We start from the raw sequence: 17,498 nt of genomic DNA, 5'->3' as shown, positions 1-17,498 counted from the left end.
CACTTCTCTAGTTCATTACAGCCAGAGTGGAGAGAGAATTACACGATGTGGTGATGAATGCTCCAGCCTGCAGTACTTCTGAGTGTGCTCCATCACTCACCGATATCCCAGGTGTATGCGTTGGCCTCCATCTCCATTTTGCCAATGATGTACCAGATACAGGCCATCCAGTGAGCGAGCAGCGCGAACATGGACATGAGGAGGGTCAAGACCACCGTGCTGTGCTGGGAGTAGCGGTCCATCTTCTGCAGCAGGCGAAGGAGCCGGAGCAAACGAACCGTCTTCAGGAGGTGGACCACAGACACCTGGACAGAGGGACGACAGCAGTGTGAACACAATAACAGGAGACCTTGGGGACTAATAGAGACTAATAGATAACAGAGGCAGGAGAATGTAAAGATGTGAGTTCCCCGCACAGCTGAGCAAGTCGCAGCTCTGAAAAAGGCCTGAAGACAATGAGGGACGGTGTTTTTTCTGTAGATCACTGACTGAATGAATAACATGAAGACTTTTTACACCAAAGCTACAAACCTTTTACACCAGAAGAACTTCCAGAGGAAGTGTTTTTAGAGAATGGTCCATGTCCTCACCAACCGAACTGAACTGAAGTATCAGTGAGGCTTACGAGGAGGGTTAAATCTAGGCTCTTTTGTGAATATACAATGAAGTTTTCTTCTGTTTTCTTCTCTACTGGCTCTAAAATGGTCAAGTCACGTATGTTTCATGTTGTTTTATTATTCTATGCAGTGCAGTTGAGTGCAGTGACTTTTATGGAAGCAGTTCCATATTTAGTGGATAACACAAAACACTCCCTACATGTGATAGATGCTGATTGGCCTAAAAAAGCTGACTTCATTGAGCAATGTTCACTCTGTGTTGTGAAATGACTGTATTTCTAACAAACGTCGAATCATAAAAATGTGAACAGAGCCTGAGCTAAAAACACAGACTTGTCTCTAAAAGATAGATTTTAAGACTGTTTTTTGAAGCTTGGCGCTGCAACCAAGATGGCGCCGTGGACGGCTGCCTTGGCGTTTTGGTGCTCTTTTTTTTGTCTGTTTTTGTTAGTTAATTGTGTGTCTGCGTTTACACCCGTGAAGAGCTCCTATCCATCAGAACCACAACTCCTACGGACACAGTTCCAGTTTTTTTTAGTATCTGCTGCAGAAAAAGCTCTTATTTTGGCTAAAACCGTTAGACAACACAGAAGAGGAAGGTGAGCGCGCTCATGCGCCTGAGGAGACGAGGCACACGCCTTTACCTGGAATCTTCCTCTTCAACGTGAACTCTTTACCAAACAAACGGGACGAACTGGCGTAGCCGTATTTCACGGAGACGTGGCTGAGCGGATCCGTCCCGCCGTGGAGCTACAGGGCGTCCTGCTGCACCGGGTGGAGGAGTCTGTTTCTACATCAACAACGCCTGATCTTCAGACGTGACTGTGATCTCCAAACACTGCTCTCCTGACCTGGAATATCTTTTCATCAACTGCAAACCATTTTATTCGCCACGTGAGTTTGCCTCGTTTATTCTGGCTGCTGTTTACATCCCGCCGAGCGCGAACGTGCAGCAGGCGGAGCCCGTGCTCGCGTGAGCAGATCAGAAAAGCGGAGCGGACCTTCCCGTCTCCTTGTGTTTTATCCTGGGCGACTTTGACAAGGGGAATCTCAGCCATGAACTACCAAAGTACAGACAGTTTATGAAAGTCCTGACCAGAGAGAAGAACACACTGCATCACTGCTACACAACAGTCAGCCACGCCTTCCACGCCGTGGGCGGAGCCACGCTGGGCTCGTCAGACCACGTCATGGTTCACCTGATCCCCACGAACAGACAGAGGCTGAAGCTCTGCAAACCTGTAGTGAGGACTTCTAAGAAGTGGACCAATGAGGCAGAGGAGGAGGAGCTACGTGTGTGTTTGGACATTACAGACTGGGAGGAGCTACGTGTGTGTTTGGACATTACAGACTGGGAGGAGCTACGTGTGTGTTTGGACATTACAGACTGGGAGGAGCTACGTGGACACTGTGATGTCACACATTCTGTGAGGACAGCATTAAACCATCTCACACCAAAATCACCTTCAACAATGACAAACTCTGGTTCAGACTTAAACTGAAGCTGAGGCAGAAGGAGGCGGAGCACAGGGGCGGAGCTAGAGAGCGCTACAAAGAGGAAAAGTACGGATTTAGCAGGAGGTGTCGAGAGCGAGAGCCCGTTACAACACGTGTCTGAAGCAGCAGTTCTCAAACAACAACCCCGCCTCTGTGTGGAGTGGCCCCGCCTCTGTGTGGAGTGGCCCCGCCTCTGTGTGGAGTGGCCCCGCCTCTGTGTGGAGTGGCCCCGCCTCTGTGTGGAGTGGCCCCGCCTCTGTGTGAAGTGGCCCTGCCTCTGTGTGAAGTGGCCCCGCCTCTGTGTGGAGTGGCCCCGCCTCTGTGTGAAGTGGCCCTGCCTCTGTGTGGAGTGGCCCCGCCTCTGTGTGGAGTGGCCCCGCCTCTGTGTGGAGTGGCCCCGTCTCTGTATGGAGTGGCCCCGCCTCTGTGTGGAGTGGCCCCGCCTCTGTGTGGAGTGGGCTCCGGCTTTTCACCAACTACAAGCCCAGAGCCCCCCTTCTGTTGACGACAGAAAACTGGCCCAACAACTCAACACATTCTACTGCAGATTTGACACCCCCTCCCCCACTGTGGCCACCTCTGCCAACCCACACGGACCATCAGCATGGGACATCATACTTCCTCTGCACCACCATCACCAGGACCTCAAGTGGGAGGAGCCACCATCACCAGGACCTCAAGTGGGAGGAGCCACCATCACCAGGACCTCAAGTGGGAGGAGCCACCATCACCAGGACCTCAAGTGGGAGGAGCCACCATCACCAGGACCTCAAGTGGGAGGAGCCACCATCACCAGGACCTCAAGTGGGAGGAGCCACCATCACCAGGACCTCAAGTGGGAGGAGCCACCATCACCAGGACCTCAAGTGGGAGGAGCCACCATCACCAGGACCTCAAGTGGGAGGAGCCACCATCACCAGGACCTCAAGTGGGAGGAGCCACCATCACCAGGACCTCAAGTGGGAGGAGCCACCATCACCAGGACCTCAAGTGGGAGGAGCCACCATCACCAGGACCTCAAGTGGGAGGAGCCACCATCACCAGGACCTCAAGTGGGAGGAGCCACCATCACCAGGACCTCAAGTGGGAGGAGCCACCATCACCAGGACCTCAAGTGGGAGGAGCCACCATCACCAGGACCTCAAGTGGGAGGAGCCACCATCAGCTCCTCATCAAGAAGCTCCAGCAGAGGATGTACTTCCTGTGGCAGAGGAAATTCAGGCTGCAGGAGGAGATGATGGTGCCGTTCTACACGGCCATCATTGAGTCCATCCTCACCTCCTCCATCACCTCCTCCATCACCTCCTCCATCACCTCCTCCATCACCTCCTCCATCACCTCCTCCATCACCTCCTCCATCACCTCCTCCATCACCTCCTTCATCACCTCCTCCATCACCTCCACCATCACCTCCTCCATCACCGTGTGGTACGCTGGAGCCACAGCCAGTGACAAACAGAGACTACAGCGCCCTCTGCTGAGAAGGTGACCGGCTGCAGACTTCATCTCTGCAGGACCTGAACGTCTCCAGGACTCTGGGACGAACAGGTCAGATCACAGCCGACCCTTCTCACCCTGGACACGGACTATTTGAGCCACTCCCCTCAGACAGGAGGCCACTCCCCTCAGGCAGGAGGCCACTCCCCTCAGACAGGAGGCCACTCCCCTCAGACAGGAGGCCACTCCCCTCAGGCAGGAGGCTACGATCCATTAGGACCTGAACCTCCCGTCACAAGAACAGTTTCTTTCCCTCTGACGTTGGACTCATGAACACGGCCTAAGCACCTTCACTCACTGTCACTTCGTATTTTACTACATAACTTTACACTTTATAGTCTATTATGTACATGTCATGCCGTTTAGTGTTCAGTGTTGCATGAATCTTCAGGACAAGTTCCTGTCTGTGAATTTAGTTTATCAACAAATGGCAATAAACCTTATTCTGATTCTATTGCTTCTCTTCTCCTCTGCACATGCTCAGTTAGAGCTTCACTTCTCCTCTGCACATGCTCAGTTAGAGCTTCACTTCTCCTCTGCACATGCTCAGTTAGAGCTTCACTTCTCCTCTGCACATGCTCAGTTAGAGCTTCACTTCTCCTCTGCACATGTTCAGTTACAGCTTCACTTCTCCTCTGCACATGCTCAGTTAGAGCTTCACTTCTCCTCTGCACATGCTCAGTTACAGCTTCACTTCTCCTCTGCACATGCTCAGTTACAGCTTCACTTCTCCTCTGCACATGCTCAGTTACAGCTTCACTTCTCCTCTGCACATGCTCAGTTACAGCTTCACTTCTCCTCTGCACATGCTCAGTTAGAGCTTCACTTCTCCTCTGCACATGCTCAGTTACAGCTTCACTTCTTCTCTGCACATGCTCAGTTAGAGCTTCACTTCTCCTCTGCACATGCTCAGTTACAGCTTCACTTCTCCTCTGCACATGCTCAGTTAGAGCTTCACTTCTCCTCTGCACATGCTCAGTTAGAGCTTCACTTCTCCTCTGCACATGCTCAGTTAGAGCTTCACTTCTCCTCTGCACATGCTCAGTTCAGGCAAAACTGCCAAACATACAAACCCCAGGGGTTTATTCAGCGAGGTTTGAGTTTGTCCTCTAAAAGTAGCTGCTCCGCTCGGGTTCTAAAAGCTCATGTAAGAGGGCGGAGCAGCTTCCAATGCTGTACCTCCCAGCGGCCTGTAGGGGTCACTAAAGTGAAGCCTGTAGGGGTCACTAAAGGGCAGCCTGTAGGGGTCACTAAAGGGCAGCCTGTAGGGGTCACTAAAGGGCAGCCTGTAGGGGTCACTAAAGGGCAGCCTGTAGGGGTCACTAAAGGGCAGCCTGTAGGGGTCACTAAAGTGCAGCCTGTAGGGGTCACTAAAGGGCAGCCTGTAGGGGTCACTAAAGGGCAGCCTGTAGGGGTCACTAAAGTGCAGCCTGTAGGGGTCACTAAAGGGCAGCCTGTAGGGGTCACTAAAGTGCAGCCTGTAGGGGTCACTAAAGGGCAGCCTGTAGGGGTCACTAAAGGGAAGCCTGTAGGGGTCACTAAAGGGAAGCCTGTAGGGGTCACTAAAGGGCAGCCTGTAGGGGTCACTAAAGGGCAGCCAGTAGGGTCACTAAAGTGCAGCCTGTAGGGGTCACTAAAGTGCAGCCTGTAGGGGTCACTAAAGGGCAGCCTGTAGGGGTCACTAAAGGGCAGCCAGTAGGGTCACTAAAGGGCAGCCTGTAGGGGTCACTAAAGTGAAGCCTGTAGGGGTCACTAAAGGGCAGAAGTGAGGGGAAAACCGGCCTAGTTGGATATATTTTAGAACAAATCATATATAGTTGTTAAGGTGTTAAAACTTGTGTTTCTCTGGTATGATATGTCCTATTTTTCGGCATTAATATACGTTTTGTGCAAAATGATAAGCTGAATGCAGTGATATACAATATATATAGTAATATACAATATATTTTTTCTCTTCACCCTTTACACTGCAGACTTCAGAAACGACACGGACAGCTGTGTCCTGCAGAAGTTCTCTGACGACTCTGCCATCATCGGACTCATCACGGACGACGATGACGCGGAGTACAGAGGACTGGAGCAGGACTTTGTGGACTGGTGTCAGCGGAACCACCTCCTCATCAATGTAGGGAAGACCAAGGAGATGGTGGTGGATTTCCGCAGACGCCACCCCACTGCCCCCTCACCAGTGAACATCCAGGGACGGGACATTGAGAGAGTGACTCATACAAGTACCTGGGTGTTCATCTGAACCACAAACTGGACTGGACTCATAACACAGACTGTACAGGAAGAGCCAGAGTCGGCTCTACCTCCTGAGGAGACTCAGGTCTTCTGGAGTGACAGGGCCACTCCTGAAGACATTCTATGACTCTGTGGTGGCATCAGCTCCTGTAGGTGTGGCCTGCTGGAGCAGCAGCATCACAGAGAGGGAGAGGAAGAGGCTGGACAAAGTCATCAAGAAGTCCAGCTCCGTCCTGGGCTGTGCTCTGGACTCGGTGCAGGAGGTGGGGGACAGAAGGGTCCTGGCTAGATTCACATCTATGCTTGACCGTGAGTGTCGCCCCCTGCAGGACACTCTGTCCCCTGCAGGACACTCTGTCCGCTCTGGAGAGCGGCTTCAGTGAGAGAAAGGAAGGAAAGGTTTCGTAGGTCTTTCCTTCTGCTGCTGTCAGACTTTATAATAAACACTGTTCGTCCTGAACACTCACAATACTGACCTAACCATGTGCAATTCTGTCATATGTGCAATTACTGTGAAATTCATGTGCAATCTATGTGCTGTCGTGACACATATTCATGTGCAATTACTGTCGGGATCACATGCCATGGTATTTATGTATTTATTTATAGGAGATCTTCTACTGAAAGTGTTTTTCAGACTTCCTATAAGTGATCTGTTCTTCTGGATCTACCTCTGTATCTATCTGCGTTGCACCAATGAAATTTCCCCATGTGGGACAATAAAGGAATATCTTATCTTATAGTGATATACAATATGCTATATTTGACTCTACAGCGCCGCCCTGAACATTTGAAGTAAGTGAAAAAATGTACTTTGACGTAGACAAATACAATTCTTCTAACCATTCTGATCAAAAAAGCAAATGATTGTATACCTCTATCTGCAAGTATGTTACCGTGACAACCTGACAAATATTGTCATTGATTTACATGCGTTTTGAAAAAACACGATTTAAAGTGTTCATTGGTAAATGAGAAACATGAACAGCACGAGTCTTCAGACATGGACACTTTGGGGCCATGAGGGCCTCCTTACCCCAATCCAGGACGTAAAGTAGAATAATAATTAGAAGAGGGAGGGGCCCGGAGTGTGTGACCTGGAGGCTCTCCTCCTGAAGAGCTGGTTCTCCTCCTGAAGAGCATGTTCTCCTCCTGAAGAGCTGGTTCTCCTCCTGAAGAGCTGGTTCTCCTCCTGAAGAACTGGTTCTCCTCCTGAAGAACTGGTTCTCCTCCTGAAGAGCTGGTTCTCCTCCTGAAGAACTGGTTCTCCTCCTGAAGAACTGGTTCTCCTCCTGAAGAGCTGGTTCTCCTCCTGAAGAGCTGGTTCTCCTCCTGAAGAGCTGGTTCTCCTCCTGAAGAGCTGGTTCTCCTCCTAAAGAGCTGGTTCTCCTCCTGAAGAGCTGGTTCTCCTCCTGAAGAGCTGGTTTTCCTCCTGAAGAACTGGTTCTCCTCCTGAAGAGCTGGTTCTCCTCCTGAAGAGCTGGTTCTCCTCCTGAAGAGCATGTTCTCCTCCTGAAGAGCTGGTTCTCCTCCTGAAGAGCTGGTTCTCCTCCTGAAGAGCTGGTTCTCCTCCTGAAGAGCTGGTTCTCCTCCTGAAGAGCTGGTTCTCCTCCTGAAGAGCTGGTTCTCCTCCTGAAGAACTGGTTCTCCTCCTGAAGAGCTGGTTCTCCACCTGAAGAGCTGGTTCTCCTCCTGAAGAACTAGTTCTCCTCCTGAAGAACTGGTTCTCCTCCTGAAGAGCTGGTTCTCCTCCTGAAGAGCTGGTTCTCCTCCTGAAGAGCTGGTTCTCCTCCTGGGTTCTCCCCCATGAAGAGCTGGTTCTCCTCCTGAAGAGCTGGTTCTCCTCCTGAAGAGCTGGTTCTCCTCCTGAAGAGCTGGTTCTCCTCCTGAAGAGCTGGTTCTCCACCTGAAGAGCTGGTTCTCCTCCTGAAGAGCTGGTTCTCCACCTGAAGAGCTGGTTCTCCTCCTCGTCAGACTTTTCCCCAAAGAGGTTTTGTAGTTTTTCCTGGCTGAGAAGGGGAGTGTAAGGACGGGGAGCTTGGGACATTTGTCTAAGGACACAGGATGCTGGGACATTTGTCTAAGGACACAGGATGCTGGGACATTTGTCTAGGACACAGGATGCTGGGACATTTGTCTAAGTACACAGGATGCTGGGACATTTGTCTAAGGACACAGGATGCTGGGACATTTGTCTAAGGACACAGGATGCTGGGACATTTGTCTAAGGACACAGGATGCTGGGACATTTGTCTAAGTACACAGGATGCTGGGACATTTGTCTAAGGACACAGGATGCTGGGACATTTGTCTAAGGACACAGGATGCTGGGACATTTGTCTAAGGACACAGGATGCTGGGACATTTGTCTAAGGACACAGGATGCTGGGACATTTGTCTAAGTACACAGGATGCTGGGACATTTGTCTAAGGACACAGGATGCTGGGACATTTGTCTAAGGACACAGGATGCTGGGACATTTGTCTAAGGACACAGGATGCTGGGACATTTGTCTAAGGACACAGGATGCTGGGACATTTGTCTAAGTACACAGGATGCTGGGACATTTGTCTAAGTACACAGGATGCTGGGACATTTGTCTAAGGACACAGGATGCTGGGACATTTGTCTAAGTACACAGGATGCTGGGACATTTGTCTAAGGACACAGGATGCTGGGACATTTGTCTAAGGACACAGGATGCTGGGACATTTGTCTAAGGACACAGGATGCTGGGACATTTGTCTAAGGACACAGGATGCCGGGACATTTGTCTAAGGACACAGGATGCTGGGAGAGAGAGAGAGAAGAAGAATCCTTGACCACCTCTTGATCCTCGCTGTCCTCTGGAACGATCCACAAATCACATCCGAGTTCTCGGTTCTCCAGGTCGTCCTGTTTGTCTGTCCAAACTCGCTCCTCCTTTGTCAAGTCTGTCACTTCACTTTGTAAAGTAGAGGTTTCCCTCCGCTATGTCACTCTGCTAGTGCTGTGTGTATCTTCTGCTGGTGTTGTGTGTATCTTCTGCTGGTGTTGTGTGTATCTTCTGCTGGTGCTGTGTGTATCTTCTGCTGGTGCTGTGTGTATCTTCTGCTGGTGCTGTGTGTATCTTCTGCTGGTGTTGTGTGTATCTTCTGCTGGTGCTGTGTGTATCTTCTGCTGGTGCTGTGTGTATCTTCTGCTGGTGCTGTGTGTATCTTCTGCTGGTGTTGTGTGTATCTTCTGCTAGTGCTGTGTGTATCTTCTGCTAGTGCTGTGTGTATCTTCTGCTAGTGCTGTGTGTATCTTCTGCTAGTGCTGTGTGTATCTTCTGCTAGTTCTGTGTGTATCTTCTGCTAGTGCTGTGTGTATCTTCTGCTAATTCTGTGTGTATCTTCTGCTGGTGCTGTGTGTATCTTCTGCTAGTGCTGTGTGTATCTTCTGCTAGTGCTGTGTGTATCTTCTGCTAGTGCTGTGTGTATCTTCTGCTAGTGCTGTGTGTGAATCTTTATTTTTATTATTTAAGCTTTAATTCAGATAATTATTTGGGTTATGCAGTGTGTACGTTTTTGTGCACTTTGTGTAAAGCAGATAGTTTGTAGTTCATATGCACAATCTGCAGTTATTTTATACTTAATTTTATTTCGAATTTAACATGTGATTTGAGTATTTTTCAATTTTTAGGCCCGAGCGCCACAAGCTGGTGAGAGGTCTATTAGTCCCATAAGGCCGTGCGAAGCACGGCTGAGAAAGTGCGCACGTAGTGCGCACGAAATCGAGCGCGAATCGCTCGCCCACTTCCAAACACTCACTAACGCACTCCTCCACTCATGCACGCCCCGTGCATACTAATTAGTAGTAGGAAAATGGAATATTACCGTTGTAAACGGGCGAAGCCCGTGCAAAAATGCGCACTAAACGAGCACTTTACATTGGGATCCCCATATAAAGCACTCATTTGCGCTAAGTAGCTCACGAATACGTTCCCCATCTCTTGCATGTTCCGTGCATATAAGCATGTAATGCAAAAATTGAACATTATTACTGTAAAGAGGGCCAAAAACACAAAGTGGGCGGAGCCCACTCAAAATTAACGAAAGCACCCGTCAGTGACCAGGGACCCACACCATGAGGTAGGAAAATGTATAGTTTATATGAAGATAAGTCTGTTATCTTAAGTTCGGGAGCAGGACCACACCCCCTTCCACGTCCCTTCCGGCGGCCACAGTATTTAAACAGGCCAATCAATTACACCTGCGTTCGTTACTTCATGCGTTGCAAGATTTACCCTCTGAAGCGCCAAAACGAACTTTCGACTCACCATGGATCTACTGAGCCTTCTTCCTTCCGACGAGGACCTGATCAGCCCATCCCAGGCTTCGCCTCCACCATCCCAGGAGACCTCCACCGGGGCGCATTTCGGGCTACCACCTCGCCGCCCTCGGTCCCGGAGCCGTTCACCCAGGCGCAGTTCTCGTTTACGTTCCGTTATTTCTTTTCCCGTTTCGCCTTCCTCTCCTTTGTCCCAACCCAGTACACCCAGTAGATTCATTAACAGACTCCATCCTCGTTCAAAAGGCAAAGCACCAGCCAGTAGACGGGCGTCCCGACACGGATCCCCACCTACCAGCACCTACTCCAGATCCCTCCGCTCTCCCGGGTCCTCCACGCGGCCTCGCCGCTCTGCGGAGGCCCTTATCCGGCCCCGATCCTCGCCCCAAACACGTCCAATACGGACTCGGCGCTCCTCTCCGCTTAGACCATCCGAATGGACAGTGGCAGGTCTCCAGCGAGCGCTCAAAAATAAGGGCATCATATTCCACCGCACCGACAACAAGAGCACGCTATTTAACCTGCTCTTTGACCAGCACAACACTCCAGCGCACGCCCGCTCTAACCGCGCCGTTCCGAGGTCAGGAAGCGGTGCGTGCTCCGCTCCTCCAACTCACGGCAAAGGTGCCGCAGGTTCTTCCAGAAGAGTGAGTCTTTCTTTCACGTTTGCTTGTCCTGCACCGGGCTGCGCTTCAAAGTTCTATACTTTCCTTCATAGTTTAATAGTAGAAAAAGCTTCAGTTGTAGTCATCTGGACTCAGTTTGAAAAAGTAGACGTTTCGACTCTCATCCAAGAGTCATTGTCAATAACAGAATTTAGGTCGAGAACTCCGATATTAATACTGTTCTGTGGTAAGACCCGCCCATTGGGAGGAGCCTTCCTGAAGTAGAAAGAGTTGTTTGTTTCAACAGAAACTTCCCCCTTGTATCTACCGAGCCTATTCAGAATTTTAATGGGCTATTAGAATCCTCTTTGTCTTTGTGAGACCCTGGCTCAACCACCCTGAGGACCTGATTAGCATTTGAATTCTCTGGTCCTTTACCTTTCCAGGGGTTCAGTAACCCATTATAGATAACAGGAAGATTAAACCTAAGCCCTCCATTTCTGTTTAAAGAAGGTCTTTCTTTTTTAACAAAAATAGCTTCCTTGACTCCTCTTTCAAACCATCTTTTCTCCTGCTTAAAACCTTCACCTCACCGTCTTCAAACGAGTGATTAGAGGCTTCAAGATGGAGATGCACGGCGCTCTGAGGTCCTGAACTAGTAATTCTTCTGTGCTGATAAAGCCTCTTCATAGTTTAATAGTTCAACAATTTACTTTTCACCGTGCTCACTTCTAAAAGCACTAGTTGCCCGATCACCAATTTCTTATTTTTCTGCCCCGGGCACTCCTCTAAGGACACGTTTAATGATGGGTACTCGTCAATCGATCATATTAATATACCACATACGCATAATTGACGAGATTCCTCAACAAATAATAATTAAAAAAAAAAAAATTAAAAAAAAAATTAAAAATAAAAAATCTAATATATAAATAAATATTAAACTCCTCCCCTTTCCCCCTCATTCCTTTTCAACCCCGTCCTTTACCCTGGCTCTCGCTCACCCGCGCTCTCTTTCTCCCCCTCCCTCCTTCTCCCTCCCTCTCGCTGGGTTCATGCGAGGCCCCACTCTTATCCAGCGAAAGGTTGCAATTTTCTCTTCCTGGATCACTAGGCCTCACTTTTTCTCTCATTTATTCCTAAACAAGTAAGTATGTCTCTTCTTCATGCCCCCTCTTTCTTGCTCGCTCTCTACCCCCTCATGCTCTCTCCCCCAGGCACCGGGATGCCAGATCTCCTCCTCGTCCCCCCCCTAACCGTGAACTCTACATTTACTAAATACCTCTCCCTCAGGCACCGGGATGCCAGATCTCCTTTTCGCCCTTCCCCCTAACAATGAACACTACCTTTTACTAAACATCTCTCTACCTCATGCCAGTTCTCCTATTTCCCCCATCTCTAATCCCCCCCTCGGCACCGGGATGCCAGGTCTACCTTCTTTCCCCCCTCGGCACCGGGATGCCAGGTCTACCTTCTTTCCCCCCTCGGCACCGGGATGCCAGGTCTACTTTCTTTCCCCCCTCGGCACCGGGATGCCAGGTCCACTTTCTTTCCCCCCTCGGCACCGGGATGCCAGGTCTACTTTCTTTCCCCCCCTCGGCACCGGGATGCCAGGTCTACTTTCTTTCCCCCCTCGGCACCGGGATGCCAGGTCTACTTTCTTTCCCCCCTCGGCACCGGGATGCCAGGTCTACTTTCTTTCCCCCCGCGGCACCGGGATGCCAGGTCTACTTTCTTTCCCCCTTCGGCACCGGGATGCCAGGTCTACTTCATTTCCCCCTTCGGCACCGGGATGCCAGGTCTACTTCATTTCCCCCTTCGGCACCGGGATGCCAGTTCTACTTCATTTCCCCCTTCGGCACCGGGATGCCAGTTCTACTTCTTTCCCCCTTCGGCACCGGGATGCCAGTTCTACTTTCTTTCCCCCCTCGGCACCGGGATGCCAGTTCTACTTTCTTCCCCCCTCGGCACCGGGATGCCATGTCTCCTCCTTCCTTCCCCCCACCCCATCCCCGGGCACCGAGATGCCAGCTCCCACACTTCCCTCCGGGCACCGGGACGTCCAATTCCTTTCATCCTTCCTAAACACCACCACGTCTCATTCGCAGACGCCCCACGCCCCTTCCTCAGGGAAGTCCGTCGCTCCAGACTCACCTACGCGAAATCGCTTTCCCGCTGGGACATCTACTTCCAGGAGGCCACCTTCCCATCCCCATGGTTCGAGTAGCCAGCCAGGAGTGGTTCCATTCCAACCTTCCCCGGCTCACGCTAAAAGTTCCCAAGAGCCTCTCATTCATCAGCATTCCACTTCCGGTACCATAGATTCCTCAGTGGTCCCAACTTCCCAACCCCCCACGCCGGGTGCCCTACCCTCCGTGGCCGCGCCACAAACCACGTCATTTCCGGCTTGGGCTTTGCCCTCCGTGTCCTGGGCCCCACCTTCGATGTCGTCAGCCTGGCCCCACAGCACAGCCCAGGTCTCAGCTACGGTGTCGATCCCACCTTCGCAGCTAGCAGACTCATTCATGCCCCAGGTCAGCCACCAGCAAGCAACGCTCTCCTCTACATTTCCAAACCCCAGCTATCTCTTTCAGGGACTGATCGGCACGGTTCCCGGTCCAGCCCAATTCACTCTGGCATCAGCCATTCCTCCGACCTCCGTTCCAGCACCAAAACCTTCATCCATCCCCAGCAACATCAGACAGCAGATTATTGCAGGTAAATACGTGGACCTGGCTGAACTCCTTCGTCCTCCCTCCCTCAGGGCTGGCATGCCCCGCGTCATCGAAAGCCACGACGGGCTCTACGTCATGCGCGACCCTATCCCCTCGCGTTTTAAAGAACTCACCCCCCTCGAATTCGCGTTTGCCTTCAGCCTGTTTAGAGACATAATCTGCTCCATGTATCCCAATCGCCGTGAAGAATTCGACTCTTACATGACCCTGATCCTAGATCTGGCCATCAGATTCAGTGGCCCAGGGTTCTATAAGTATCACATCCTTTTCTCCTCCCAAGCCGCTGCCCGACTTCAGCAATTCAATCAAAACACATTCTGGGGGAGTCTTGATCAGGAACTTTATTGCAGGATTTTTGCATCTCGAGCTTCAGTTTGCTGCAGCTTCTGCGGCGCCCCATCCCACCCGGCCACCGCCTGCGTCTTCCCAGCCAGAAGGCCTCCAACCCAGGCTCAGGCCCCGGCTCCGGTCTGTCCAGCCACTCAACCAGTTCCGATCCCACCAATGTCTGCAAAAATTCCAATTCCCCAAGGTGTCGACAAGAGAGGCCCATCATGCTTCAGGGCGGCAAAGCGATATGCAACAATTTCAACGCCTCTCGTTGCACCCTATCCCAATGCAGATTCCTGCATACCTGCTCCTTCTGTGGCGGAGGGCACTCTCGTTCGGCGTGCCCCCACAACCCAACATCATGACTATGCAAAGTTTCTACACCCATTCAGATTCCCGCCTTGTCCAAGGCACTACAGGATCATCCAGACCCAGAATTCGTCAGATTCCTCATCGCCGGATTCTCCGAGGGTTTCCGGCCCGGCCTTATTTCTCTTCCATCCACTTCCTTCACCTGCAAAAACCTGCAGTCAGCCCTGAAGGAACCAGGAGTCGTGGATTCTCTCCTCGCTAAAGAGGTAAAAGATGGCCACATGATTGGCCCCTTTACAAATCCTCCATTCTCACCCTTCAGGATCAGTCCCATCGGCATAGCAACTAGAAAATACTCTGGCAAAAAACGCTTAATAATTGATCTCTCAGCTCCCCACGGCCCCAGCATCAATAGCCTCATTCCAAGCGATGAGTTTGCACTCAAGTACGCCACTATCGACCACGCCATATCTCTAATAAAACTGGCCGGCCACGCTGCCTGGCTATCCAAGGCCGACATCACAAACGCTTTCAAAGTGCTCCCCATCCACCCAGATTTCTGGCGTTTCTTCGGCGTCTGCTGGAAAGATGCCTTTTACTTTGCTGTCCGTCTCACCTTCGGATGTAAAAGCAGCCCCAAACTGTTCGACTGCCTATCCGAAGCCCTCTGCTGGATCCTCCTTAACAAACATGATGTACCATTCCTGGTTCACCTTCTTGACGACTTTCTGCTCGTCTCGCCAATCTCGTCCCCTCCGGCACGCGACCTGTTGACTCTAAAAAACGTCTTCTCGTCCCTCGGGGTTCCCCTGTCGGAAGAGAAGACCCTGGGTCCTTCCACCTCCCTAGAGTTCCTCGGCATTACCCTTGACACAGTCAAATACCAAGCTTCCCTCCCAACAGAAAAGCTGAACCGGATCTCCCTCCTCCTCAGTAACTTCCTCGTCGCCATTTCATGCTCGAAACGGCAGCTCCTCTCACTCCTTGGTCATCTCAACTTCGCCATGCGCATCATTCCTCAAGGACGAGCATTCATTTCCAACCTGTTGACACTAGCATCTTCCGTTAAATCCCTCCACAGCGTAATCATCCTAAGCAAGTCGGTCAAGTCAGAGCTTCGATTCTGGCACTTGCTACTTTCCAACTGGAATGGTATCACGCTTTTCTATCGGGACATCATTTCAGCCCCATTAGACATCTCTCTCTTTACAGATGCTGCACCATCAGCAGGCTTTGGGGGTTATTACCTGGGCAGGTGGTTCTCAGCCCCCTGGCCCAATGAGTTTCTCGATTTCATTCATAAGTCCGGTCCATCCTCCTCCGCCTTATTCGAGATCTATCCCGTTGTCATTGCCACTCTTCTCTGGGGCCACGAGTGGACTTCTACGTGCGTGGCTATTCAATCCGACAATTTCGCAGTCGTTGACATCATCAACAAAGGCAGAAGCAATGCACTTCCCATCATGCCTTTCGTCCGCCGCCTCACCTGGTTGTCCATCAAGCACCAATTCATCCTCAGAGTGAAATACATTCCCGGTTACCTTAATTCTGTTGCCGATTCTCTCTCCCGTTTTGCTTTTCAGAAATTCAGGACATTGGCTCCCGAGGCAGACCCCCTACCGATTCCTGTCCCTCCATTTTCAGCCACCACATTCCACACATCAACCCCGCTCTGGCCGACCTCCTCTTCATCTCCCGATCTGCTATCCTGCACAGCTTCACTCCCAGAACGTTGTCTTCCTACTGGACCGCCTGGAACAGCTTCCGTTCCTTTCACAGCCACTTTAACCTGCCTTTCCCCTCTCTTGACATTCTCTCATTAACCAATTACATCTTGTTTGCTTTCACCTATCTTACTCTAACCCCTGGTACCATCAAAGCTTACCTGAGCGGCATCAACTTCTTCTCCAGGTTGCTCTCAGGCTGCTCTCTTCCCGTTCCGGTTTTCACACAAGCCACGATGGTCATCAAAGGCTTGCAAAGGCAGAGTCGCCCAATGATCCGCAGGATGCTCCCCCTCACGTCAGATCTCCTTCTTCGATGTCTCGTCACCATCAGATCCAACCTCCTGCACCCTTGCATCACCCGCACCCTAGAAGCGATGTTCCTTCTCGCTTTCTTTGGTTTTCTCCGTTGCTCAGAGTTCGCACCCTCTACCTCAATCCACGACCCTTCTCGTCACCCTTGCATCAAGGATCTCCAACTAGCATCCAGTGACTGCTTAGTTTTCCACCTCAAACAGAGCAAGACCAACCACAGCGGTAACTCAACCCCAATTTTCCTATTTAAACTCAACTCCGTCTTGAGCCCTTTCGAAGTCCTTCTAGACTTCATCTCGCACCGGTCTACACACGGCGCCTCTCCTCACGACCCGCTCTTCACAACCGAACTTGGCCAAATCGCGACCAGCTCTTGGTTCATTCCATTCTTCAAACTTATTCTTACTAGGTCCAACATCTGCCCCAACTTCTTTTCCGGACATTCAATCCGCATTGGTGCTGCTACTTCTGCCTCCAGTGGCGGAGTTCCCGACCGCTTCATCAAAACCATGGGACGTTGGTCCTCCACGGCGTTCGAAATCTACACCAGACATAACCTCAGCGACCTTCAGTCCGCTCAATCAGCGCTTCTTCCATAGGCTTCTTTTGGGGTTCAAAGGCCCGGGAGCCTACAGCCCTCATCTACCGAAGCCCCAAAACGGCATCCATTGCTTATACATACTTATTATTCATTTTCGTTCTTCAATAAATCTGTTGCATCAAACATGGGGTTGTGGTCCTTGCTAGTGAAGATATTTGAAAAATGGTTAACATTGTTTTCGCATCGGAATATTCTTCTTTCTTCTTCTCGGGACCAACCCCCCTATTTTTCACCCAGTGAAACAAGTCACAAAAATGTTCACACCTCTAAAAATCGTGCCTCTCTACATTCTGGCTATTTCCCTTTTCTAAAATAAAAAAAAATGTGCGCGTCAGCGCCCCCAAATGTACCAAAAATGCATTGAGAGATAGGAAATGACCCAAAAAAAATCTGATCGTAGAGTCATGAAATTTGGCGCAGAGGTAGATGGTGACAAGAGAAGTAAAAAATATTATTACGGCAACGCCGTCCGCCCAACCAAATGTCGGCCATATTGCTTCAAAAATGGCTAAGCATGACTCTGGAGTTTTTCCAAACGTACTTTTACGAACTCCTCCCAGGGCGTTGGCCCTAAAAAGCTAAAATTTGGTGAAAATGCTACTGAGGAGTGGGACATCAAAAGTTATTCAAATTACATTGACCCTGTCACGGTCTCTGAGCGGCGAAGCCGCAAACTGTAGCTAGAATTTCAGAAATCTCTGAACACATT

General features: G+C 50.7%; 1 protein-coding gene across 1 annotated transcript in view; it reads right to left on the bottom strand.

Moving 5' to 3' along the window:
- The window catches only part of kcnh8 (potassium voltage-gated channel, subfamily H (eag-related), member 8), a 127,030-nt gene that overhangs the window by 43,981 nt on the left and 65,551 nt on the right, over nucleotides 1–17,498 (bottom strand). The window contains exon 6 of the mRNA XM_072448412.1: nucleotides 101–305. Within this exon, the coding sequence (XP_072304513.1) occupies nucleotides 101–305 (205 nt within the window). The remainder of the gene's footprint in view (nucleotides 1–100; nucleotides 306–17,498) is intronic.

Source organism: Eucyclogobius newberryi, unplaced genomic scaffold (genome assembly GCF_026437365.1).
Source record: "Eucyclogobius newberryi isolate DKJ021-1_F unplaced genomic scaffold, fEucNew1.0.hap1 SCAF_16, whole genome shotgun sequence".
Classification (NCBI taxonomy): Eukaryota; Metazoa; Chordata; class Actinopteri; order Gobiiformes; family Gobiidae; genus Eucyclogobius; species Eucyclogobius newberryi.
Note: the sequence above shows the minus strand (reverse complement) of the source record. Positions and strands in the feature narration are given on the sequence as shown.